This window comes from Doryrhamphus excisus, linkage group LG15 (genome assembly GCF_037039965.1).
Source record: "Doryrhamphus excisus strain RoL-2023G ecotype Guam linkage group LG15, RoL_Dexc_Guam_v1.1, whole genome shotgun sequence".
In the NCBI taxonomy this organism is placed as follows: domain Eukaryota; kingdom Metazoa; phylum Chordata; class Actinopteri; order Syngnathiformes; family Syngnathidae; genus Doryrhamphus; species Doryrhamphus excisus.
In genome coordinates, this window is record NC_136371.1 from 1,451,736 (window position 1) to 1,471,772 (window position 20,037).

At 41.8% G+C, this 20,037-nt stretch overlaps 4 protein-coding genes across 4 annotated transcripts in view; 2 read left to right on the forward strand and 2 right to left on the reverse strand.

The window, feature by feature from the left end:
- Window positions 1-20,037, forward strand: part of LOC131104468 (receptor-type tyrosine-protein phosphatase V-like) — a 90,490-nt gene that overhangs the window by 5,567 nt on the left and 64,886 nt on the right. The window lies entirely within an intron of this gene.
- On the reverse strand, window positions 508-6,500 carry LOC131104245 (transcriptional regulator QRICH1-like). The gene is made up of 12 exons (XM_058051226.2): window positions 6,247-6,500; window positions 5,390-5,679; window positions 5,215-5,310; window positions 5,005-5,145; window positions 4,134-4,916; window positions 3,097-3,280; window positions 2,865-3,019; window positions 2,681-2,795; window positions 2,372-2,480; window positions 2,136-2,284; window positions 1,971-2,061; window positions 508-1,703 (listed from the first exon to the last, which is right to left on the reverse strand). Exons 2-12 carry the CDS (start codon window positions 5,642-5,644, stop codon window positions 1,517-1,519), a joined length of 2,265 nt encoding a protein of 754 aa, XP_057907209.2. The 5' UTR covers window positions 5,645-5,679; window positions 6,247-6,500; the 3' UTR covers window positions 508-1,516.
- Window positions 7,478-14,838, reverse strand: qars1 (glutaminyl-tRNA synthetase 1). Its single transcript, XM_058051203.2, has 23 exons — window positions 14,640-14,838; window positions 14,224-14,374; window positions 13,900-14,009; window positions 13,760-13,835; window positions 13,603-13,667; window positions 13,006-13,059; window positions 12,481-12,541; window positions 12,329-12,403; window positions 12,149-12,234; window positions 11,989-12,075; window positions 11,826-11,925; window positions 11,672-11,750; window positions 11,362-11,601; window positions 10,266-10,358; window positions 10,056-10,193; window positions 9,842-9,929; window positions 9,615-9,761; window positions 8,853-8,954; window positions 8,673-8,765; window positions 8,463-8,590; window positions 8,324-8,390; window positions 8,097-8,222; window positions 7,478-8,001 (listed from the first exon to the last, which is right to left on the reverse strand). The coding sequence occupies exons 1-23, from the start codon at window positions 14,748-14,750 to the stop codon at window positions 7,951-7,953; spliced, it is 2,328 nt and encodes a 775-aa protein (XP_057907186.2). The 5' UTR covers window positions 14,751-14,838; the 3' UTR covers window positions 7,478-7,950.
- Window positions 15,892-17,981, forward strand: ogg1 (8-oxoguanine DNA glycosylase). The gene is made up of 7 exons (XM_058051606.2): window positions 15,892-16,112; window positions 16,202-16,533; window positions 16,606-16,785; window positions 16,911-17,089; window positions 17,164-17,311; window positions 17,411-17,460; window positions 17,535-17,981. The coding sequence occupies exons 1-7, from the start codon at window positions 16,003-16,005 to the stop codon at window positions 17,724-17,726; spliced, it is 1,191 nt and encodes a 396-aa protein (XP_057907589.2). The 5' UTR covers window positions 15,892-16,002; the 3' UTR covers window positions 17,727-17,981.

Here is a 20,037-nt window from a genome sequence, read left to right on the forward strand (position 1 = left end):
ATTTTCTTTATTCTATATTTGTTTATTTTTCATCTTATTTTGTGTAGAAAAATAAAAAGTAAGATATTTGAGAACAGTGGAATGTTTTATCAGAACTTTTATACATTTTAACATTTTTTGTTTTTAATAAATGCGTTTTTTTTGTTTTTTGGAAAACCTGATGCGGCCCAGTCTCACCCAGACCCGAGCTCCAGTGGCCCCCAAGTAAATTGAGTTTGAGACCCCTGATGTAAATGATTCTTTGTCTATATGTGTCCTGTGATCAGCTGTGATAGGCTCCAGCATACCCCTAGTGAGGATAAGCGACATATAGAAATGAGCCACCTTCAGCTGGCTGAACTACCACTGATAAGGAAACCAAAGAAGCAGCAACATGCAACCTGCCAGGCGGGTCAAACCCGTTCCCGACTTGCAGGTGTCATGAGAACAATGTGGCTCCTATCATGCGTACACGTCCACGGTTTAGCTTCTCATAGAACATCTCAGCTGCCAGGCACAGAACACATGACAAGTTTCCAAATTGTTATTTGTGTAAATGTTTTATACCGTGACTTTTATTGAGATTTGTTTGGGGAAAGGGGTTGTCACTGTGCATCTTTTTATTCGTACACAATGTCGGCTACCAGTAGTTATGGATGCATGTGGACAACTCATACTGGACTCACTAGAAAGGCAAACACTTTGTATAGCGGCTGTACAAAGAAAAGGTTATTAAAAAAAAAAAAACACAGGCACTACCAGTCTCCTTGGACACCAGGACAGATATATATTTTACATTATAGAACATTAAGGGCTTTATCACCTTCATCGGTCCTCTTTTCATTAATAAACAAATTTTGTAAATGAATCTTCAGAATGATTTGGGGCTCTGTGATTGGAGGAGAGAAAGGAGCGTCCCACTGATGACCACATCACCATATGGCAAGTCCTTGAAGCTGCAGTCAAGATGGAGATGGTTCTATTCCAATGATCCATCGCTGTAGCACAAGCAGCATCCCTCGGAGTTTCAAGTCATTGTATGAACTTGACTCAAGAAAGACAAACATATGAGTCAAGAAGCAGAGATGTCACACCGTTTAAAACTACTGCGCCATCTTGTGTCAACTGCGACCGACGTAGATAATAAAAGGCAAGGCGCAAAAGCAAAACATCGTCAAAGAATATAGGAAATATATTACAGTTTTGTTTCCAGAAAGCATATAAATAACTAACGCAGAGTAATGGTTAAAAATAACAATGGTTAAAAATATTTAAATTAATAATGGGCAGATCAAGTACAATCATCCTTTGGCTAAGCAAAAAAAAAAAGCATAGGTGAGGAACTCCTGTGAATAAGAGTCTTGATCGTGTGTGGTATGTACATTGCACACGGACAAGATAGTGTATATAGAGCCATAATGAACAGGAACTTGAACATGCTGCCCTTAGAGCCCACAAGAGGGTTTGAATAGAAAACTACTAGTGATTGAAGAAAACGAGGAGTCAAGGTTCATGGTGCTTTGTTCTCCGGGGCCACTTATTGTACGCTGTCCGACATGTGAATGGCTTCATGGATTTCACGGACAACAAGAATTCGGGCCAGCATCTGCTCCAACTGCTCTTTAGGGATTGGCTGAGTTGAGTACCAGATGGGGCTGTTTGGAGCCACGACAGGCTCCGGAGTCAGGTAGAAGGTGTCATTACGTCCTTTGGCACTCTGCGGACTGACGGAGAAACAGAAGGGACACATGAGCATCTAACATTTATGGTAATGCTAATGGTTTTACATGTACATACAATGCAAAGGCAAAACTTAATTCCAAACTGTGGACTTGTTTGTTGCTTTGTGGAGCACATCATCCCAATGTAATTTTCGTAAAAAAAAACAGACATCGATATAAACCAATATATTATTTTTCGGCCCATAATATCGTAGGGAACCCTGAGATTCTCAAGCCGAAATAACCCTTACACTTTTGTGTTTTATTTACCATTTGAAGAGGTAGAAATCATACAGCTTGATGGGACATCGCAGAGGATTTTCTGAGTCTTCCAACTGCTCTGAGTACATGTCATCGGAAACTAAAAACAATAAAACAATTATTTTGTTTAAAAATGAGACATAATTTCCGCAGGTGCGAGAGGTGCACTCTTACCTTTCTGTCCTGTGAACCGTTCTGTGGACTTCAGATATCGGATGCTGGTGTTCTTGTCTTTGGGATTGTTTAGACTCTTTCGGGTGTGTCTTAACACTTTAGAAAAAGCAACCTTCAGATGCTGGTCGACTGACTTCAGATGAAAATACCTGTAAAACATATAATGAAAGATATGGTCATTTTGCATCTGAAGAAATAGTTACTATGTAGCAGCAAATGGATGCATTACAACTCACTTAGTGTTGAAGAACATCAAAGTTGTCAGCAGCGTTGAGGGGGAATGAGCCCCCAGCTGTTTACATTCCCACAACATCTCCTCGGTCACGTGACTGGGAATGATATAACCTGGTGGTAGGGAACACTATGAGGATACAGTGTGCTACTGCTGAAGAAGGCTGTACAGAAATAGATGCTCACGTAGAAAATATAGGGAATGTGTGCTCACATCTACTTTACACTTCATCCAAAATATATTTTTTAAAGTGAATTCCACGATTACGTTAACATCAGCAAGACCAACTATGAATCCACATTGTTGTTCTCACCGAGTGGGTGAACTGTTGGCATCCATGGTTGGAGAACCAGGTGTAAACTTTGAGCAAAGCGAGTGTAATATTGGTCTGAGAAGATGTCATCCACACGACTATTATCAAACAAATACTGCAAGAAAAGAGTATGGTTAAAGTTGTGGTCGATACAAATAGATATATTCAATTCAAGCAAACCTACTTTTTGTATACACAGAAATACATAGTAAAGAACATCAGCGTCATAAGGCTCTCCTTCAAGCCCCCGGGCCTCTGTGGTCATTAATGAGAGCCCCATGCAGAGCTCAGCTACAGCACACGACACCAAGTCCTCCTGGAAGCGCAGTGCCTGGCGTCCTATAACATACAGACATGCATCTCAGTTAGAGACACCTGAATACAGCATTAACATGACAATGAACACTTGTACTCACGGCCAATTGGAGCTAGTTTATTTTTATTTTTATCCGATTTGTCCAATTCTGCGTTTTTCCGTTGAGCCCAGGCACGCCAAAGATCCAGTCCCTCTTCTGGTTTGAGTGTGGCAGGGAGCAAAAGCTCCTGAACTTGAACTTGCTGCGGGCCTTGGCCATCTACCTCTGCTATCACTGTCTGACCCTTAAAAAGGTGAACAAGCAGACGATATTATCCTTGTTAATAGCAAGTAAGGTTGGTGTTTAAGGAAGATGGAGGAACCGCAGAACTGGGCTTGTTCACATTTAAAAGTCATTTTCTTATCACTGGAAGACTCTATATCATTCATTCATTTTCTACCGCTTTTTCCTCACGAGGGTCACGGGGGTGCTGGAGCCTATCCCAGCCGTTTTTGGCCAAAAGGCGGGGTACACCCTGGACTGGTCGCCAGCCAATCGCAAGGCACATATAGACAAACAACCATTCACACTCACATTCATACCTATGGACAATTTGGAGTCGCCAATTAACCTAGCATGTTTTTGGAATGTGGGTGGAAACCGGAGTACCCGGAGAAAACCTACAGGGAGAACATGCAAACTCCACACAGAGATGGCCGAGGGTGGAATTGAACCCTGGTCTCCTAGCTGTGAGGTCTGCACGCTAACCACTCGACCGCCGTGCCGCCTGACTCTATATCATATGTAAAAAATATTGCCCAACCCACAAGTGTCACTCCTCCATCTATACATAGGTTGTTTCAAATCGAATACGACTGTCAGTATACTTCAAAGAAGTATATATGTGTACAATGTGTACTTACTTCTCAAGAGCGCAAATTTTGACAATGTTGTGCTGCACCAAATATATTACTGTTGTTGCTCACAAGAAATAACGATCACAGTATGTACCCAATCCTTCTGCTCCCTTTTAATGGTGAACTGCAACCATAGACTGAGCATCAAGAGTGCAACCTCATTTTACCATACTTCTCAGTGTAAATGTACTTTTGCAGTACAAAGTGTGACACAGTACGAGTGATAAAAATGTTCTGTACCTGGAGCTGCTGTCCTGTCCCATCCTGCACAGATAGTCCCTGTGTGTGCAACACCTGCTGCTGTGGATCCCAAATGAGGGACTGCGTAGCATTGGAGTAGCCCTGCACCGCAACCGGGATGTGGATATTTCCATTCATTAGCTGGGCAGGGAAGAGCGTGTTTGCAGCCAACGTATGCACCACTTCTTCGTGGCCTCCCATTCCTCCAGTGCTGGTAATGCTGGAGACGGCCTGAGCGGTCTGACTTTGACTGGAAGAGCTTTTCAACTTGTCATTCTCGACCGTGACTTGTGTTGGCATTGTGGTCATGGTGGTCGTATTTGTCCCTGCAACCTGCACAGTTCCATAGGCTTCCTGGGGGATGGCAATGTGTGTGACCTGTTCCCGACCTCCGGCCCCAGAAGGAGCAGAATAGACGGGAATCGTCCAAGTCTCCCCTGTGGGACTGGTAATAGTGCCAGTAGCACTGTAAAGATGGGAGCTGTCCACTGTTAAGAGGTCTGGCCGCAGGGAGACATAACTCTGCTGCTGACCCTGTCCTTGAGGAATTGCTAGAACCGTCGCCACCTGCTGACCGGGCAGGGCATAAGAGACAGTGATGGGCATGTCCACCTTGCGTTTCTTAGCTGGCTGAAGGACGCCTGCCCCTTGGGATGCGGCACCAGCGGTGCCAAGAGCCCTCCTCTCTGTATTGTCCTGTTGCTGAGTGGGAGAGAGGGCCCCCACTGTTTGAATCTGGATCTGTTGTCCCCCTGCAACAGCTGCCACCAACTGGGCTTGGAGCTTAGAAGGAAATTGATCTAAATCGGTTAAGTCTGAAATATTACTTGCAATTGTGACATGAAAGCGGTATGCGCGTACATGTTAGTACCTGTTGGTGCTGCTCCTCAGTTAGATCCCCTGGCTGAATGAGCTGAGCTGTCGTCACGCCTTGAAGCTGCTGATGGGAACCAGAGGGCACTTGGAGGACTTGACCCAGCATCTGACCAGCCTGCTGTCCTTGAATCTGCACCTGAAAAATATGATCATATCAGTTTGGTTAGCTGATAAAACTAAGTGACGGAAGACAAAACCAACAAACCTGTACAATCTGTTGCTCTGTATTCTGCTGAACAGTTTGCGGCTGAGTTGTTGACTCCTGAATCGGTTGCTGCTGAGGCTGAACGTGCACCTGAACCTGCATCAAAAATACGGAGCTCTACGCTGTTTACCTGTTATTTTTTTCCATTACTTAAAAGTAAGTATTAATGACTTACAGGGCAGGCCAGTTCCAGAAGTGACCCCGCCACTTCAGTGCTGTCTGTATAGATGCAATTAGCCTCTTGCTGATACACCATTGTCGTAGTGGTTGTTGTAACATCTCCACTTTGCTGGCTGAACTCCTGCAATGCATCTGGACCCTTACTGGCCAAAGACTCCAGAAACTCTTTCATTCGATGCTGGGGGATGCTCCGAGCTTTCTGTCGCACAAGCTCCTCATAAGTGCCTGTACTATCCAGGGAATTATTCATTGTTGCCCACAGGATCCACTTTTATAAAGGAGAAGCTATGAAGGAAAAGTTGATAAATATTGAAGGTTTATCAAAACGTGAAACATTTTTTTAAAAGAAAGATTGCACCTTAAATGAGTAATTAAGCAAATGTTATAACAGTGTGCTGCACAGCAGTGTTCGATTTCGTCTCCGACACATAGTAATAGGAAAGGGTTAATTCTTACTGCGTGTAGACAAGCTGGGACAAAAGCGCGGTCAGTTTCCAAATCGAACACAGCAGTCATAGGAATATATGTTTAATGAACGTCTTTCAGGGTGCAGTCAATTCGCAGGAAGTATGACAATGTATTTCTATATGTCATCATTGCAATGTTATTCTTGCAGTGTTCACGATAAGCTATCTTAGCCAACTGCAGTGCTAATGCATGTTGTTTACTAAAAGATACTGCCATATATAGGAAGTGGAGCTAGCTCAGCCATGAACTGCAACATGCTATTTACTCGGCTACGACAACACAGCAGTGCGCTGATGCGACATTTGTCTTTGTAATGCTACACATCTAGTGCATTTTATTTTAGCTTCACTGATAGCAGGCTAAGTATACAAAAGCAATACCTACCTCTCTTCCTCAACCGTGGCGAGTCTCAGGTCACTCACTTCTCTACCCACGACGCAGCGCCACTTTTCCTAAGCACACGGAAGCTAAATTTTACTTTTGTGCCTCTTTGGCGACTGCGCTTTTTCCTTTTTAAGTTTTCTTGCTATTGCTAGAGACAGTTTTTTTCTTTTTCTTTACCACATATATTTAGCTGGGCGCCATCTTATAACAGTATCTCCAGACCAATAGGCACGCGATTTGTAAGCCTGCCTTGCTATCGCGGGATTTCTCACCCATAGTCTCACGGTATTTCGAGTGGTGACGTTCTTCTTTAAAGACGCAATACATACTATGTGTACCAGACACGAACCGCTGGATAGAAGTCTACCTTAAAACCCCTCGTATACCAAGATAGTCACTCCTAGTGGTTCAGTGGTTTCTGGAAGTTTTAAGGTCGTCCTTTTGAGATGCCGTGGTACTTGGGAGTGGACCCGACAAGCTCTTAGGAATTGAGGGTTAATTCCGACGCAGTACTTCCCTCCCAGCATGGTCTGCACCAGGCAGTGACTTCATATGCACAGTACACGTTTACTCCAGTAAATGTTCATTTTTGCACCGGTGTCCACAAACTACACTGACACAAACAATCTTGTCGGCATATATTAATATGTTAATATATTTGCTTGTTTTATATAATGCTGAGAGATGACAAGTTATAACCATGAACAATAAATCACCAAAATAGGGCAAGGTACTGCAACTATTACACAACTATTATCAGTGTATGTGTTAATGCATGGACACAGCATGTATAGCAAACTATGCAACGTTGTTTAGAGTTTTTTTAAGAGGGATTCATAGTCGAAATAGGTGTGTCCCAATGACTGTGTTGTAAACTAGCTGAAGTTTTATTGTGTTATAATGCACACAAAAGAGAAAGAAATGTGTTCATGTTTCACATAAGTATTGTGAATGATGGGCAAAATTTCCCCAAAGTGCAGTTCCCCTTTAAAAACACTATTTTATGAAATGTTGCACAGCATGTTACGAAACAAGTCTACCAAGTCACTTTTGATATTAACCAAAAGCTGAAGAAATAAAGTGGAGGTATTGTGACAAACGCTGAGTCGGTTTTGCACCTTGTACGTGAAGGAGGTCCTGTGTGTCTGGCGTTTGCAGAATCTGTCTAGGTAGATGCAAATTGACTTTTTAAAAGAAACCAAAAGTCTAAAATTTTTTTTAGTGTTTTTGTAATTTAATTATTTTAAACCAGACAAACTATTGTTTTCTTACAAATTTTTTATTTTGCCTGATACATGAGCACCGTTGTGACTTAAAAAAATGCTTTCCAGTATTTTGATAACATCTCCATGTCAGAAGAGTGGTGACAATACCATGAGGTACAATAGATTTCTGATTACTACATATTGTATAAAATCAAAGAGGAAACACCAATTTAAAATATTCATGAAGTGACACAGACTGGCAAAGCTTGACATTTATGAAATACTTGTGTATTTTGTCACAGATTTCTTCAATCAGGTTAAAAAAAAAATGCATGTGAAATGAATGAAGTTCACCTATGGTCAGTATCCCATATGTTTAAATCTCAACCAAAACAGTACGTGCCTTGCTGGCTTTATACGTGATGTGGTCCAAACAGATGTGGCATGTATCGGTGGGCTCTTGGGAAGCAGAACGTATAACTTGATCACAGTCAGACACTTAAATCTTCCCAGGGTCCTCTTTGAGAGTAACTGTCCTGTTAAAGACCAGCTGCACAGATGGAAAAGACAGTCAATTAATTTCATTATATGAACATTATATTTGATATTATATTTAGTATCTGGTGGCAGTTTCAGTTTTCATACCTTGTCCTCTGTGCTGTCAGGGTCCAGAGAGAAATAACCAACTCTCTCAAACTGGAATTTGTCAAAAACTTTAGCTCCTTTGACAGAGGTATCAACAAGGGCACTGGTGATCACTTGCAGGGAATTCTACACAAAAAAAATATTGATTAAATTTATCCACCACCGCCATCACCACCCTCCCACAGATATGAAATTAGGACATCCAATCCCATCAGAAGGTCACTCACAGGGTTGATGTCACTCAAGAAGCCATTGGGCACCTCAGCTGGGTCCTCAGGATGTTTGTGCAGGAATCTGCAGAGACGACGAAAGGACTATAGTTATCTTCATCGTCACTAAAACTCATTGCGGTAAATGACAACTTACAGTTTTTCATAGATGCGCACTTCACACACGAGTGGCTGGCAGACCCAGTGGATAAAGGCCTTTGGTTTCTCAGCTTTATCAGAGCTACAGCAGCTTACCTCCAGTTCTACCACTTTACCCTGGGCATCCTAAAACAAAACAGAACATTTGTCTCTAAACAAGTCAGAGTTCTGAAGTGTTGGAAAATAAGTAAAACATGCTGAAACGTACTTTGATGACCTTCTGGACAGAGATAACAAAACCAGCATGCCTTAATCCTACAGGCTGTTCTGGGGTTAGGCGCTTGTAGCCTTTCTCAATCACCTGGGGGGGAAAAAAAAAAAAAGTCTATCACTTTCTATAAACATGCAATGTAATGGCACAGTTAATGACTTCTATTCTGTGTCTAACCTCTCTGAAGTCACTCTGTTCAATGAAGATGGTGCTTGTAAAAGGCACTGTGTGGCTTCCCTTGGCCTCGTGAGCAGGAAAGTCTGGCACTTGTATGTTGGACTGGAAGAGAGAGATGAGAAAATAACATCCTGAAGACAGAACCTTAGCGACATAAGTCCCCCCCAAAGGACAAAAGGTTTGGGTCTCCCGAAGTTGTGCAGCTTTGATGGCTTCTGCTGTTGAAAAACATTCTACGAGATTTTGGTGTCTCTTTAGGGAATTCTTGTCCATTTAGCCAGAAGAGGTGTTTAGGTCAGGAGTCACCCATGTTTGAAGAGAGGTCATGCATACGAGGTTCCCTAAGATGATCTAACAGGTTATGCAAAACAATTACTGATATTGGAGGTGAAGATGTGGAGGTCCTCGGCTGGTGGGGTTATACGTGGTCTGTGGTTTTGCGGACAGATGTACTGACAAATTCTCTGAAATGTCTTTGGAGAGGTCTTATGATAAGGAAATTCAATTCAATTCAGGGGAAACTGCTTTGGTGGACATGTTTCATCAAAACGTACAACATCTGTCACAACCCTACTATTTGGAATCCACTACACTAGTCAAGGATGTAGTTTTAAACTGGTGTTTTGCGGTACCCAGACTATTTTTCTTTAGTGAAGGAGGGGGTAAAATGACTTGTTAGTGAAGGTCTAGCCCAACCAAAGATAGATTAGGATGTGCGCCAAATAATTTTGTCCATGTTATCCATTTCATTACTTAACACACCTTTACGCCCTCAGGAAGGTCGACTATTGTGACTTTGATGGGTTCCAACACGGCCATGGCTCGTGGGGCCGTCTCATTCAGCACATCCCTCACACAAGCTTCCAGAAGATGGGGCTCGGTCGTCGTCTGGGAAACTGTGACTCCCACCTAAATGGAGAGGTCAGAAGCTTACAGTCAATCAGAAGTGAGTCCATTTAACGATAAACAAATGTATTCTTATTTCTTACCCGAGCACAGAAGTTGTTAATTGCCACTGGTGGGAAGCCTCTCCTCCTAAGAGCAGTTAAAGTAAAAAGGCGAGGATCGTCCCAGTCTCTGCAATCAGACACAATATGTCAAATCATTTGTTAAATTTAACAAAATAAATCAGTACGAGTGGCACATACTGATTGGAGAACCCTATTTTGAACTTAAGAAACAAAAACATAAATTCCATTTTACCTGACTGCGCCACTCTCCACCAATTTGATGATCTTCCTCTTGGACACGACGGTGTAGGTGAGGTTCAGGCGGCCATATTCCCACTGAACAGGGCAGTATAGGTCCAGAGCATTACATAGCCAATAATATGATGATCGCCTAGTAACAAAGAAAGCAGATGGGAGAAAAATGAGGGCCCATTTCAGAATTTTCAGAAATCTTTTTGTTTACCTGGCCTGAAACTCTTTGGTGCATAGCGAGTGTGTGATATTTTCAATGGAGTCACACAGGCAGTGGGTGTAGTCGTACGTGGGGTAGATGCACCTGAAAGGTAACATTCAGAATTCAGGAGTTGAGTTTTTTTTTCAATTTTTAAAAATATATTAGAAGTATAGGCCTGTCATGAAAACAAATTTTGCTGTTCAATAATTGTGCTAATATTTATCGAACGATATTCGATCATTTCAACATTTTTTTTTAAAAAGAAAAAAAACCTTTTCATTAAGATTGTCATTCAAAGATCATTGTGTCATGCCACGTTTGAGCCACTCAAGTGTATTAGCTACAAATCACCATTTTTTTTTCCTACTCCTGGTGTCAAAAGAACTACACACACACACACACACACACAGCAACATAAGTGGATAAAAACAGACAATACACTACCAACGTATAATGCAGAATATTAACCAACTACTATGTGAGCTCTAGCCATGTGCTTTCCGGCCTTTTTTTTTTTTAAAACAAAAACATCAAAGCACTCTGGGAAACAGCGACACTACACAATATATATCTTAAGATAGTTCTTGAGAAAAAAACACTTCAATAAAACCTACATACACTGTTATGTAGTATATTGTTATAGTAAACTATCGTAGTAGGTCATATTTGAGATGTGTACAATAATGGCTATGACACGACTTGAGTGAGTTTTGATGGTGGCCATCTTTTTACGTATGCGCATCACCGCTTCTTGTGCATTACAAGGTGTACGACAGCACACAACACTGAACCATTTTGGCTTGCAAACTATAGCCTATGTGCCTTCATTCATATTCGCGTCTGCTTGCTAACTGCTAGCGCTCGTGTAGCCACGCTACAGGCACAAAGAGGTTTAACGGCAGAGAAGATGCTCACTCTCTTCTGTGTTCATTTCATATAGAGCCAATGCGCTCAGACACATGCAGAGTGAACCCTCTTGTCATTCAGCCGGTGTAGCGCAGAGAGACATACTCTTATATAGTATGCCAATTTATCCAGGTCTCATATTCACCAAACTGTTCGCTATATCGATTATCATGACAGGCCTGTCAAGGTGTAAGTCTACCATTCATCTCCTGTACAATGATGCGGCGTATATTTGATTCTGTACGCCACAGGGTCCATTTTCCCATCCTCCATAACCGTCTTCATCCTTAATGTAGCTTCACCCTCAGCAAACAATCCTTTTTTCATCCTTTCAAACAATACTAGCGATTCTTCAATGGGACGATCCCTCCACGGTGACGGAGGAGCATTATGGCCTTTGAGTTCCTCCCCCTTCTGGTGGCACACATATGCATGACCCCTATCAAAAGACAAGAGTGAGAATCTTCCAAAGCAGTTGTGTTTTCAGGATTAGACTTTTTGACACTCGCCTGCGAATGAGATCCACGGCAAGATCGTACAGTTGTTGGAAGTTGTCAGATGCATGTGTGACTGCATAGGGTGTGTAGCCTGTGGAAGACAGTGTACAGTTAAAATAACTACGCTTCTGCAAATGGAAAGATCTGTAAAAGTGGAAAAACTCACCAAGCCACTCCACCATGTCTTTGATGGCAGTGAAGTATTTCTCCTCCTCCTTCTCTGGATTTGTGTCATCATATCTCAAGTAACAAATTCCATTGTTTGCCTGGCAATGAGTGAAAGTTTAAGAGGAAAGCATTGTTTTGCACTTTAAGTAGAATAAAGATACCTTTGCATAACCAAAATTAAAGTTAATGGCTTTGGCGTGTCCAATGTGAAGAATACCATTGGGCTCAGGTGGGAAACGGGTGCGTATCTAAAGAGAGTTAAAACATCAGTCAAGATCTATCATTATTTTCAGTTTTGGCTCTTATTCAATATGATCTCACCTGTCCACCAAAGAGCTCCATGTGCTTTTTGAGCAAGTTCATAGTGTTGGGTGTAACCACGTAGCCCTCCGTTTTATAGTTCTCTCCTGCAGATTTGTTAAAAGTTACAACGGGTCACAATTTGTTGCCATTTTTCAAAATAAATACACAAACTCATATTTTGTCATTTGGCATCCTGACCTGGTTTATGGAACTTTAGGGCCTCCCCTCTGAGCTGCTCCATTAGGGACTTTCCTTCTATAGCTGTGTCCTCACCTGAAGAACCAACACACATGACACATGGTTACAAACCAACACAAACGACAACAAAATTTTACTGCAGTTGCCCTTACCATTCAATACTGCCTCTTCTTTTTTTGCCTTCACTTCATTCTCAGGTTTAGCTTTCTGGGGCTGTGTGGCATTCCAAGAGAGAAAGAAACGTTTGTGGAAAAAGGTTTTAGTGAGACAGTATCATTTGTATTATTTGACACTCTTTTCATTGTACACAAAAATGTGCAAATGTGCATTCAGCCCCTATAGAGTACACCTGTATTCATGTGAGGAAAAGACTAAAAATGACAGGGACTCTGCAAACTTGCATCGTCCATAATTCACTGGGATTGGTTGAATTGGTGCTTTGCGAAATCATGGTGGCTTAAATTACTTAATATGACGGCATGTCATTTCCGTCTCTACGTGGTCATGTATTTAAATTTTTTAAACACATTAATTAAATAACATGTCTTTTTGTTGTTTTGTGGACTATTTTTTTGTCTTCTATTGAGCTGCGGAGGGACGATAGCAATAGCATCAGTTGCTCTGAAAGCCTGATGAAATACTGCATATGTTGTGTTTCAAAATTCTTTGTGAGTTACCTTAGATTTCTTCTCCAGGTCAGCTTCAGTCTTGGGTCCCAAGAGGTGCAGGACCTTTAGAAACAAAACAAGACTTGGTTTAGATAAATTGATCACGTAAATACTAAAAGGGTGCTCTGATCGATCAGCCACAGATTGATATCGGATGACGGTATCGACTTTGGCCAATACTTGCTTTAAAACACTGATCCCCTCTGTTGATGAACTGCGCCCCCGCTGCAGTAATGTCGTGTGTAGGACTTCCTGTCTTTGTGAGAGTGGTATAACTTTTGCACCCTGCAAGACGCGCCTCAAAAATGTCTCACCGGGGTGGCGCTTTGAAAAGCTTTGATTGATGCGACATTTGGGGCCGAAAACTTGACAGGGTATGGTGAGTTTCAGGCTTTCGTAAAGCCCCGGTCCCAACACACTGTACTCGCAAGTGTAGGCAGAAGTTGGGGATGAGTACGGCCTCAATACGGAATTGGGAGCATGCAGACACTATGTAGCACTTTTAGTGCAGGAGGAACTTTCATTGTGTGTGGGGCTGCGACAGACGCGACGAGTGTGATTAGTGAGCGTTTGTGCGGCATACTCACTATTGCTTTTCAAACCTACCTGCATGTCCACCTCATTTTTGAGAGCTTTCCCATCAGCCCATTTCAGAGCAAAACGCACATCCCCTGCAAAGAACAAGAAAAAATGAGATACACCATCAGTGTATTTACCAGACTATTTTCAGAAATGCCCGTCTAGTTAGGGCGAGTGATTCTACCCATTAGCAGGCCCATGTTGAAGTGGTATCTCTCCTTTACGAGCTGCTCTTTGTGCTTCTTGATCACAGACTCCACCTGCACAGGAATGCGCCGTCACCCAACACTGTGTGCATTAAAACATGCAAACTCCTGTACTTACTGCATCTTCAATCTGCTCTGGTGTTATAACCACGCCCACTCCACAGGCTTCATCAAAGTCACTCTGGCTTAGGGGGTCCTGGGGGTGAGTCTTCACAAATTCTAAAGCAGCTGAGGATTCAATAATATTTTCAAATGAAAACTCATTGCATTTTTCATTATGCAACTCAGCAATGCGAATTGTTATTAAGAGCATGCTGCATAACTGGTCATTAAAAAAACTATTGAATTGTTTACATTGCTGAGGTGATCATTCAGGTGAGTGACATGTTGCAGCATGTAAAAATAAAAAAGAATGCATGGCATTACAGGAAGTTGGAGTTACCTGCAAGTTGTTGCTCTGTGCATATTTTGCGCTGAGCTATATTTTCTGTCAGAAACCCCAGGCGTTTTGGGTCTTTGAGGCGAGAGGCCAAGCTGTACAACAATGTCCCCATGGCTTTATCCACTTCTGTTGCTCCACGGATATTACAGGCCTTTGGAAGTAATTCATTGACAGCAGACAAGAAATAATGAACTACAATTAATAAAGGATAATATTGTGATAAAATGTATTTTTGAGATTCAGTCATCCAATTGACACTGAAGGAGAGGACGTGGTAATCAAGGCAGTTGTATGGCAATCACGCAAAGTAGTAGAAATTAAAAATCACAGTTTGTTTATAGACACAAGGAGAGCTTCGAATGCGTGGCTGTCACAGCTGTCCCTGTTGAGAATTCGAAAGTAGACGTGTGTCAAACCTGAGTAATTGCGTTCTTCAGGGCAGAAGTGAGAGGTTCGTTTTTCAGCGTTTCCTTCGCCTTCTGCTCACTGAGCCCAACGGAAATGAAAAGTGTCGTCAAATCGCCCATTTCTCCACTTTTTCCAACAAGTTCAAGTGAACACTCGCACGCCGTCGCCACACACGAATGCCGCTGGCCGGGAGAGACAAGCTTCCGGTTCTCGTCAAGGGGAAAAAATACGGGCAAAAATATTACCCAATAGGAATGAGCGAGATTGGATCGCATCAGCCAATCGTGTAATCGTTTAGTTAAAGTGCCGCCCCCGAAAAGAACGGAGCCAATCACAACATTTGTGTTGACATCTGTCAGGACGGAGTAGCAAGGATCAGAGAAATATTGCATCAGATTCCCATTTTAGACATTTTATATAGTAATAATCATGAATATAAGTCCAAAACATTAGAGGTAATTGGACCAAGTGAAAAAAAAAACAAACTAGTTGTCTTTCTGTAGCGTCACTCCTCTTAAACGTTCCCGTGGAAGTCTGTGCAAGATTTTTGTTGTTGTTAAAAAGAACAATTTAAAGGAAAACTGCATTTTTAAAAATTTATTTTACCCATTATCCACAATTCTTGTGAGACGAATGTCTTTCTGTTTTCTGCATGTTCTAAAGTGAAATGATTGTGCCCAAGAAAGAAGTTCCAGCAATGTTTAAAATGATGATAAATACACCAACATACTAAAGTACAAAGTACTATATTATTATCATTATTATCGCGATAGCACTTGTTAGCGTATGGTCACAGCGTGTGTATAAAACGATAAAACATTGCTGAATGTTTTTTAGAGGGCTTTATAGTCGAAATAGGTGTGTCCTATGATGTGCATTGTTAGCTCCCTCATGCTAACTGTTTTTCTCTCTTCTCACATGTGTACTCATGTTTCACACAAAATTGTAGATGAATTCTGTAGAAAAAAATCCTTCAACAATGCATCAAAAATGGATGATTAAACAAAACCCTATCTCAAAGGTTTTGTTATATTTTGAAAATTTCAAAAGTTTTGCTTAATCATTTTAAATAATTAGTGTGTGCGTGCGTGTGTGTCAACACTCTCCATTTCCGTTTCAAGTTCAGTCTGTACAGTACAGAAAAAAATATATATTTTTTTTTACTTTAATCTTTTATTTTATTACTGAAAAAACGATTACATCATACTTGGCCAATTATGGTTCAAGAATTACAAACCTCATACCGTCGACAGGAAAGCTGAAAACTTCCGGTGTGACACCATTAACTTCCGGTTCACTGGATGTCGTAAACAAATAATGAATTTAAGCCACATTCACATTCATAAGTATTGCCAATAAGTACCCAAAGTTATGGCACGGCATGCAATCCTGTCATTGGGAGAAACAATGTGGAAATCTATAGCCTGTGAGAAGTCAGGACTGCGTCTGGATTTCACTCTTGCTTGTGGACAATCATTCCGGTAGGAACTATATATGTAATATCAATAATAGTTCTTTTGTTTTTCAGTTTTAGCCATATTCAATAAGATTTACCACCGTATTCCCATAGTTGGAGAGAGACATCCGAAGGCCACTGGACTGGAGTATTTGGAGGACGAGTGTGGACTCTAACCCAGACAGAAGATACTTTGTGGTACCATGTGTACGACAAAAATGGTGGCGTTTCCAACAGTGAGGAAAACAAGCCACATATGAAATTAGGAGGAATTGTAAAGAAGGAAGAGAAGGAGTCAGTGTCTGTAACCATCCAGAATGACGACGAAGAAGAAGAAGAGGCAATGCTGAGAGATTACTTCCAGCTGAATGTGAATCTGGAGGATCTGTACAGGAAATGGGGAGCAGCAGACCCCCATTTCAAGAAAATTGCAGACATCTTTACTGGTCAGTGTGTGCTTGCATGAATCACTTAATTACGACTGACTAAAAGTGAGGTTTTCCACTGTCTTTCCACAGGGGTGCGAATGATCCGCCAGGACCCCACAGAGTGTCTCTTTTCATTCATTTGCACTTCCAACAACCATATCTCTCGGATCCAAGGAATGGTGGAGAGGCTGTGTCAGGCCAGGGGGGACCTGCTCTGTCAGCTGGATCAAACATATTACTACGACTTTCCTTCTTTGTCTGCATTAGCAGGTACAGTACAGTTGGTTCTTCTTGCTCACTTACATTTGCTCTGTTATGCTTTGTCGCACAGGAAATATTCATTAGCTCTTTTTGGTTGCTGTATAGCAATAGCATCATTTTTTTTTTAATTTTAGACAGCAGTGTCGAAGCTTGCCTGAGGGAACTTGGCTTTGGGTACAGAGCTCGGTTCCTGCAAAATAGTGCAAAGCAGATTTTGGACAACCATGGTCCTAATTGGCTTGAAGGTCTACGCAATGTCCCATATGTGGAGGCCCGTGATGCCTTGCGTGCCCTCCCTGGAGTGGGCACTAAGGTAAAGCAGCAATATGACTAGTTATGTTTGTTATGATCATCTAAATAGAGCTTGTGCTGTGTATCATCCTGCAGGTGGCTGATTGTGTATGTCTGATGTCCTTGGATAAGGCTGACGCCGTGCCAATTGACACACACGTGTGGCAAATTGCTAAGCGTGATTATAAATACACTACTGTCAATGAACCAAAAAGCATCACTGAAAAACTTCACAAAGATATCGGTTTGTGTTTGTGCATTTTATAACTCAAATGTTGGAAGTATATACACGGATCAGACGCACTGAATAAGAAGTTAATATTTAGTTATACTTCAACAACAGGGGATTTCTTCAGGAAGCTGTGGGGTCCTTATGCTGGCTGGGCGCAGTCTGTATGTACATGTATTGTTGAACATGAGTGTGTATGCTGGTTGCCCATTTTAACCGCAACATGTCCATTGTTTAGGTGTTGTTCTGTGCAGATCTCAAGAAATTCCAAAATCTGAAAGAAAGGCCGCATTTGAGGAGGCTAAAGAAAGAGTCGGAAGGTGAAAGTATGGTAACATGCAAAAAAACAAATAGGACTCTGAAAAATGGAACTGTGAAGAAAAGGAAACCCGAGACAGCATTTCACAAGAAGGCAAAATTGAGTACGTAGTATAACACATTTTTCTACACTGTAAAGTTTCTTTTTAGTAACATATTTAGAGGATGATTTACTACTTTTTGGTACTAATATTTAGCCTCATGATATTTTGTAAATGGATGTCATTATGTAACTTCTCCTCTCCCTATGGTCCCATGAATGTAATAATTCGGCGCTGTGGTAAGTTTTGAAATAAATATTAAATAGCTTCTACACTCCTTTTTTTAGTATTATATATCCACATTAAAACACACAATTGGGCTGCACGGTGGTCGAGTGGTCAGCACGCAGACCTCACAGCTAGGAGACCAGGGTTCCAAAAACATGCTAGGTTAATTGGCCACTCCAAATTGTCCATAGGTATGAATGTGAGTGTGAATGGTTGTTTGTCTCTATGTGCCCTGTGATTGGCTGGCGACCAGTCCGGGGTGTACCCCGCCTCTCGCCCAAAGACAGCTGGGATAGGCTCCAGCACCCCCTGTGACCCTCGTGAGGAAAAGCAGTATAAAATGAATAAATGAATGAATGTCATTATGTAACTTCTCCTCTCCATTGTCCCATGAATGTAATAATTTTGCGCTGTGGTAAGTTTTTAAATAAACATTAAATAGCTTCTACATTCCTTTTTTAGTATTATATATCCACATTAAAACACCCAATTAGGCTGCACGGTGGACAAGTGGGTAGCGCGCAGGCCACATTCCCCGCTCGGGCATCTCTGTGTGGACTTTGCATGTTCTTCCGGTTTCCTCTCACATTCCAAAAACATGTTAGGCGACTCCAAATTGTCCATAGGTATGAATGTGAGTGTGAATGGTTGTTTGTCTATATGTGCCCTGTGATTGGCTGGCCACCAGTCCAGGGTGTACCCCGCCACTCTCACCCGAAGACAGCTGGGATAGGCTCCAGCATGCCCGCAACTCTCGTGAGGATACGGTAGAAAATGAATGAATGAAAAACACAATTACTGCAATTTCAGAACTAAAGCGTAAATCACAATAGCACTGCTGTATTCAGAAGTGACCACTAGGAGGCAGTATGGATCAGGATATACAGTACTGGATGACTTTGCATGTTAATGCCACATATGGGTCATTTGCTTTGTCCAGTCTATTTTAAGAGCACATTAAGGGCAAGTTGGAGTGTTTTACTTGGGGGTATGTGGTCTGCCACAATCTATGCCATCTTGTGTTTTGTGGTTATGTCAAACATAGCGATGCTAATAATGCGTATGTTGTGTTTCATAGTGTAGTTTATAGGTCAGCTGGTCTCTTCACAGCAGACATGATTGTTGACTGTTATTGAGCACAATAACAATATATTGGTATAAATACAGTAAAATGTGGTAATATAATTAAAAGTAGGGTTCCGGGTTATCCGGTGCATCATTTATGCAGCTGCATGTGTCACATTTATGTGGTACAACCATAGGCGTTTATTTCTGGAAGCGTGTGTAGCCATGTGTGTTAATGAATATGTGAGTCAGCGTTCATGTTCGCTCTTGTTAAGCTGGACGCAGGCTGGGGCCCTGCTTTGGGGCAGAGTGAGCCCAAAAACAACAACAGCGTTACAAGAGCGTCAAGAGAGTAACCAAATTGAAACAAATAAGGGAGGGTTTGATGAATGTATGCCCGAGGTGAGCCTATGAATTTCAGAGAATACACACAAAACTGTGCCTTACTGTATGGAAGTGATGTTTTGTCCCCAGTTGGAGGATATCTGCTCATCTGGCTGTGTTTTGTGGGGTGAATTACTTGAATGAGACCGGAATGGCTGAGAGACAGAATTCTCGTTGGTTTTCATGGAGAGATTAATCGGTTTATCGCATTGAGATCCCCTAAAATGGTCATGACTTTCACCATCTAGCAAAATGGTTGTCATTACTGCTGGATAGTAACACGTATGTTCCAGTGTCAGATACATGTGTGCGTTCACCTTAGATGAGGTTACATTTGTGAAACCTTTTGGAGGGAATCTCCACATGGAGCGTTCGACGTTGGCATATTAAGTTTTTAGCTATTCCTGATAACAAGTTTAGGCTTATTTCCCTGAGGTGATTAATACTTTCTTCTATCTGATAGAGATAAGGCTTGGCTGGCAAACGATGAAGGTTTAGTGCCTTGTAGAGCTGAGGAATAGCCAGTTTTTGTCTGTTCCAGGGTTGAATTTCACAGAACATATGCCGAGATCAATTTAAACGACTCTATGGAATGTAGGCGAAGATGGTAGAAACATAAATAAATTCATTCATTCCTTTATTTTCTACCGGTTATCCTCGCGGGGGTGCTAGAGCTTATCCCAGCCTTATTCGGGCAAAAGGCGG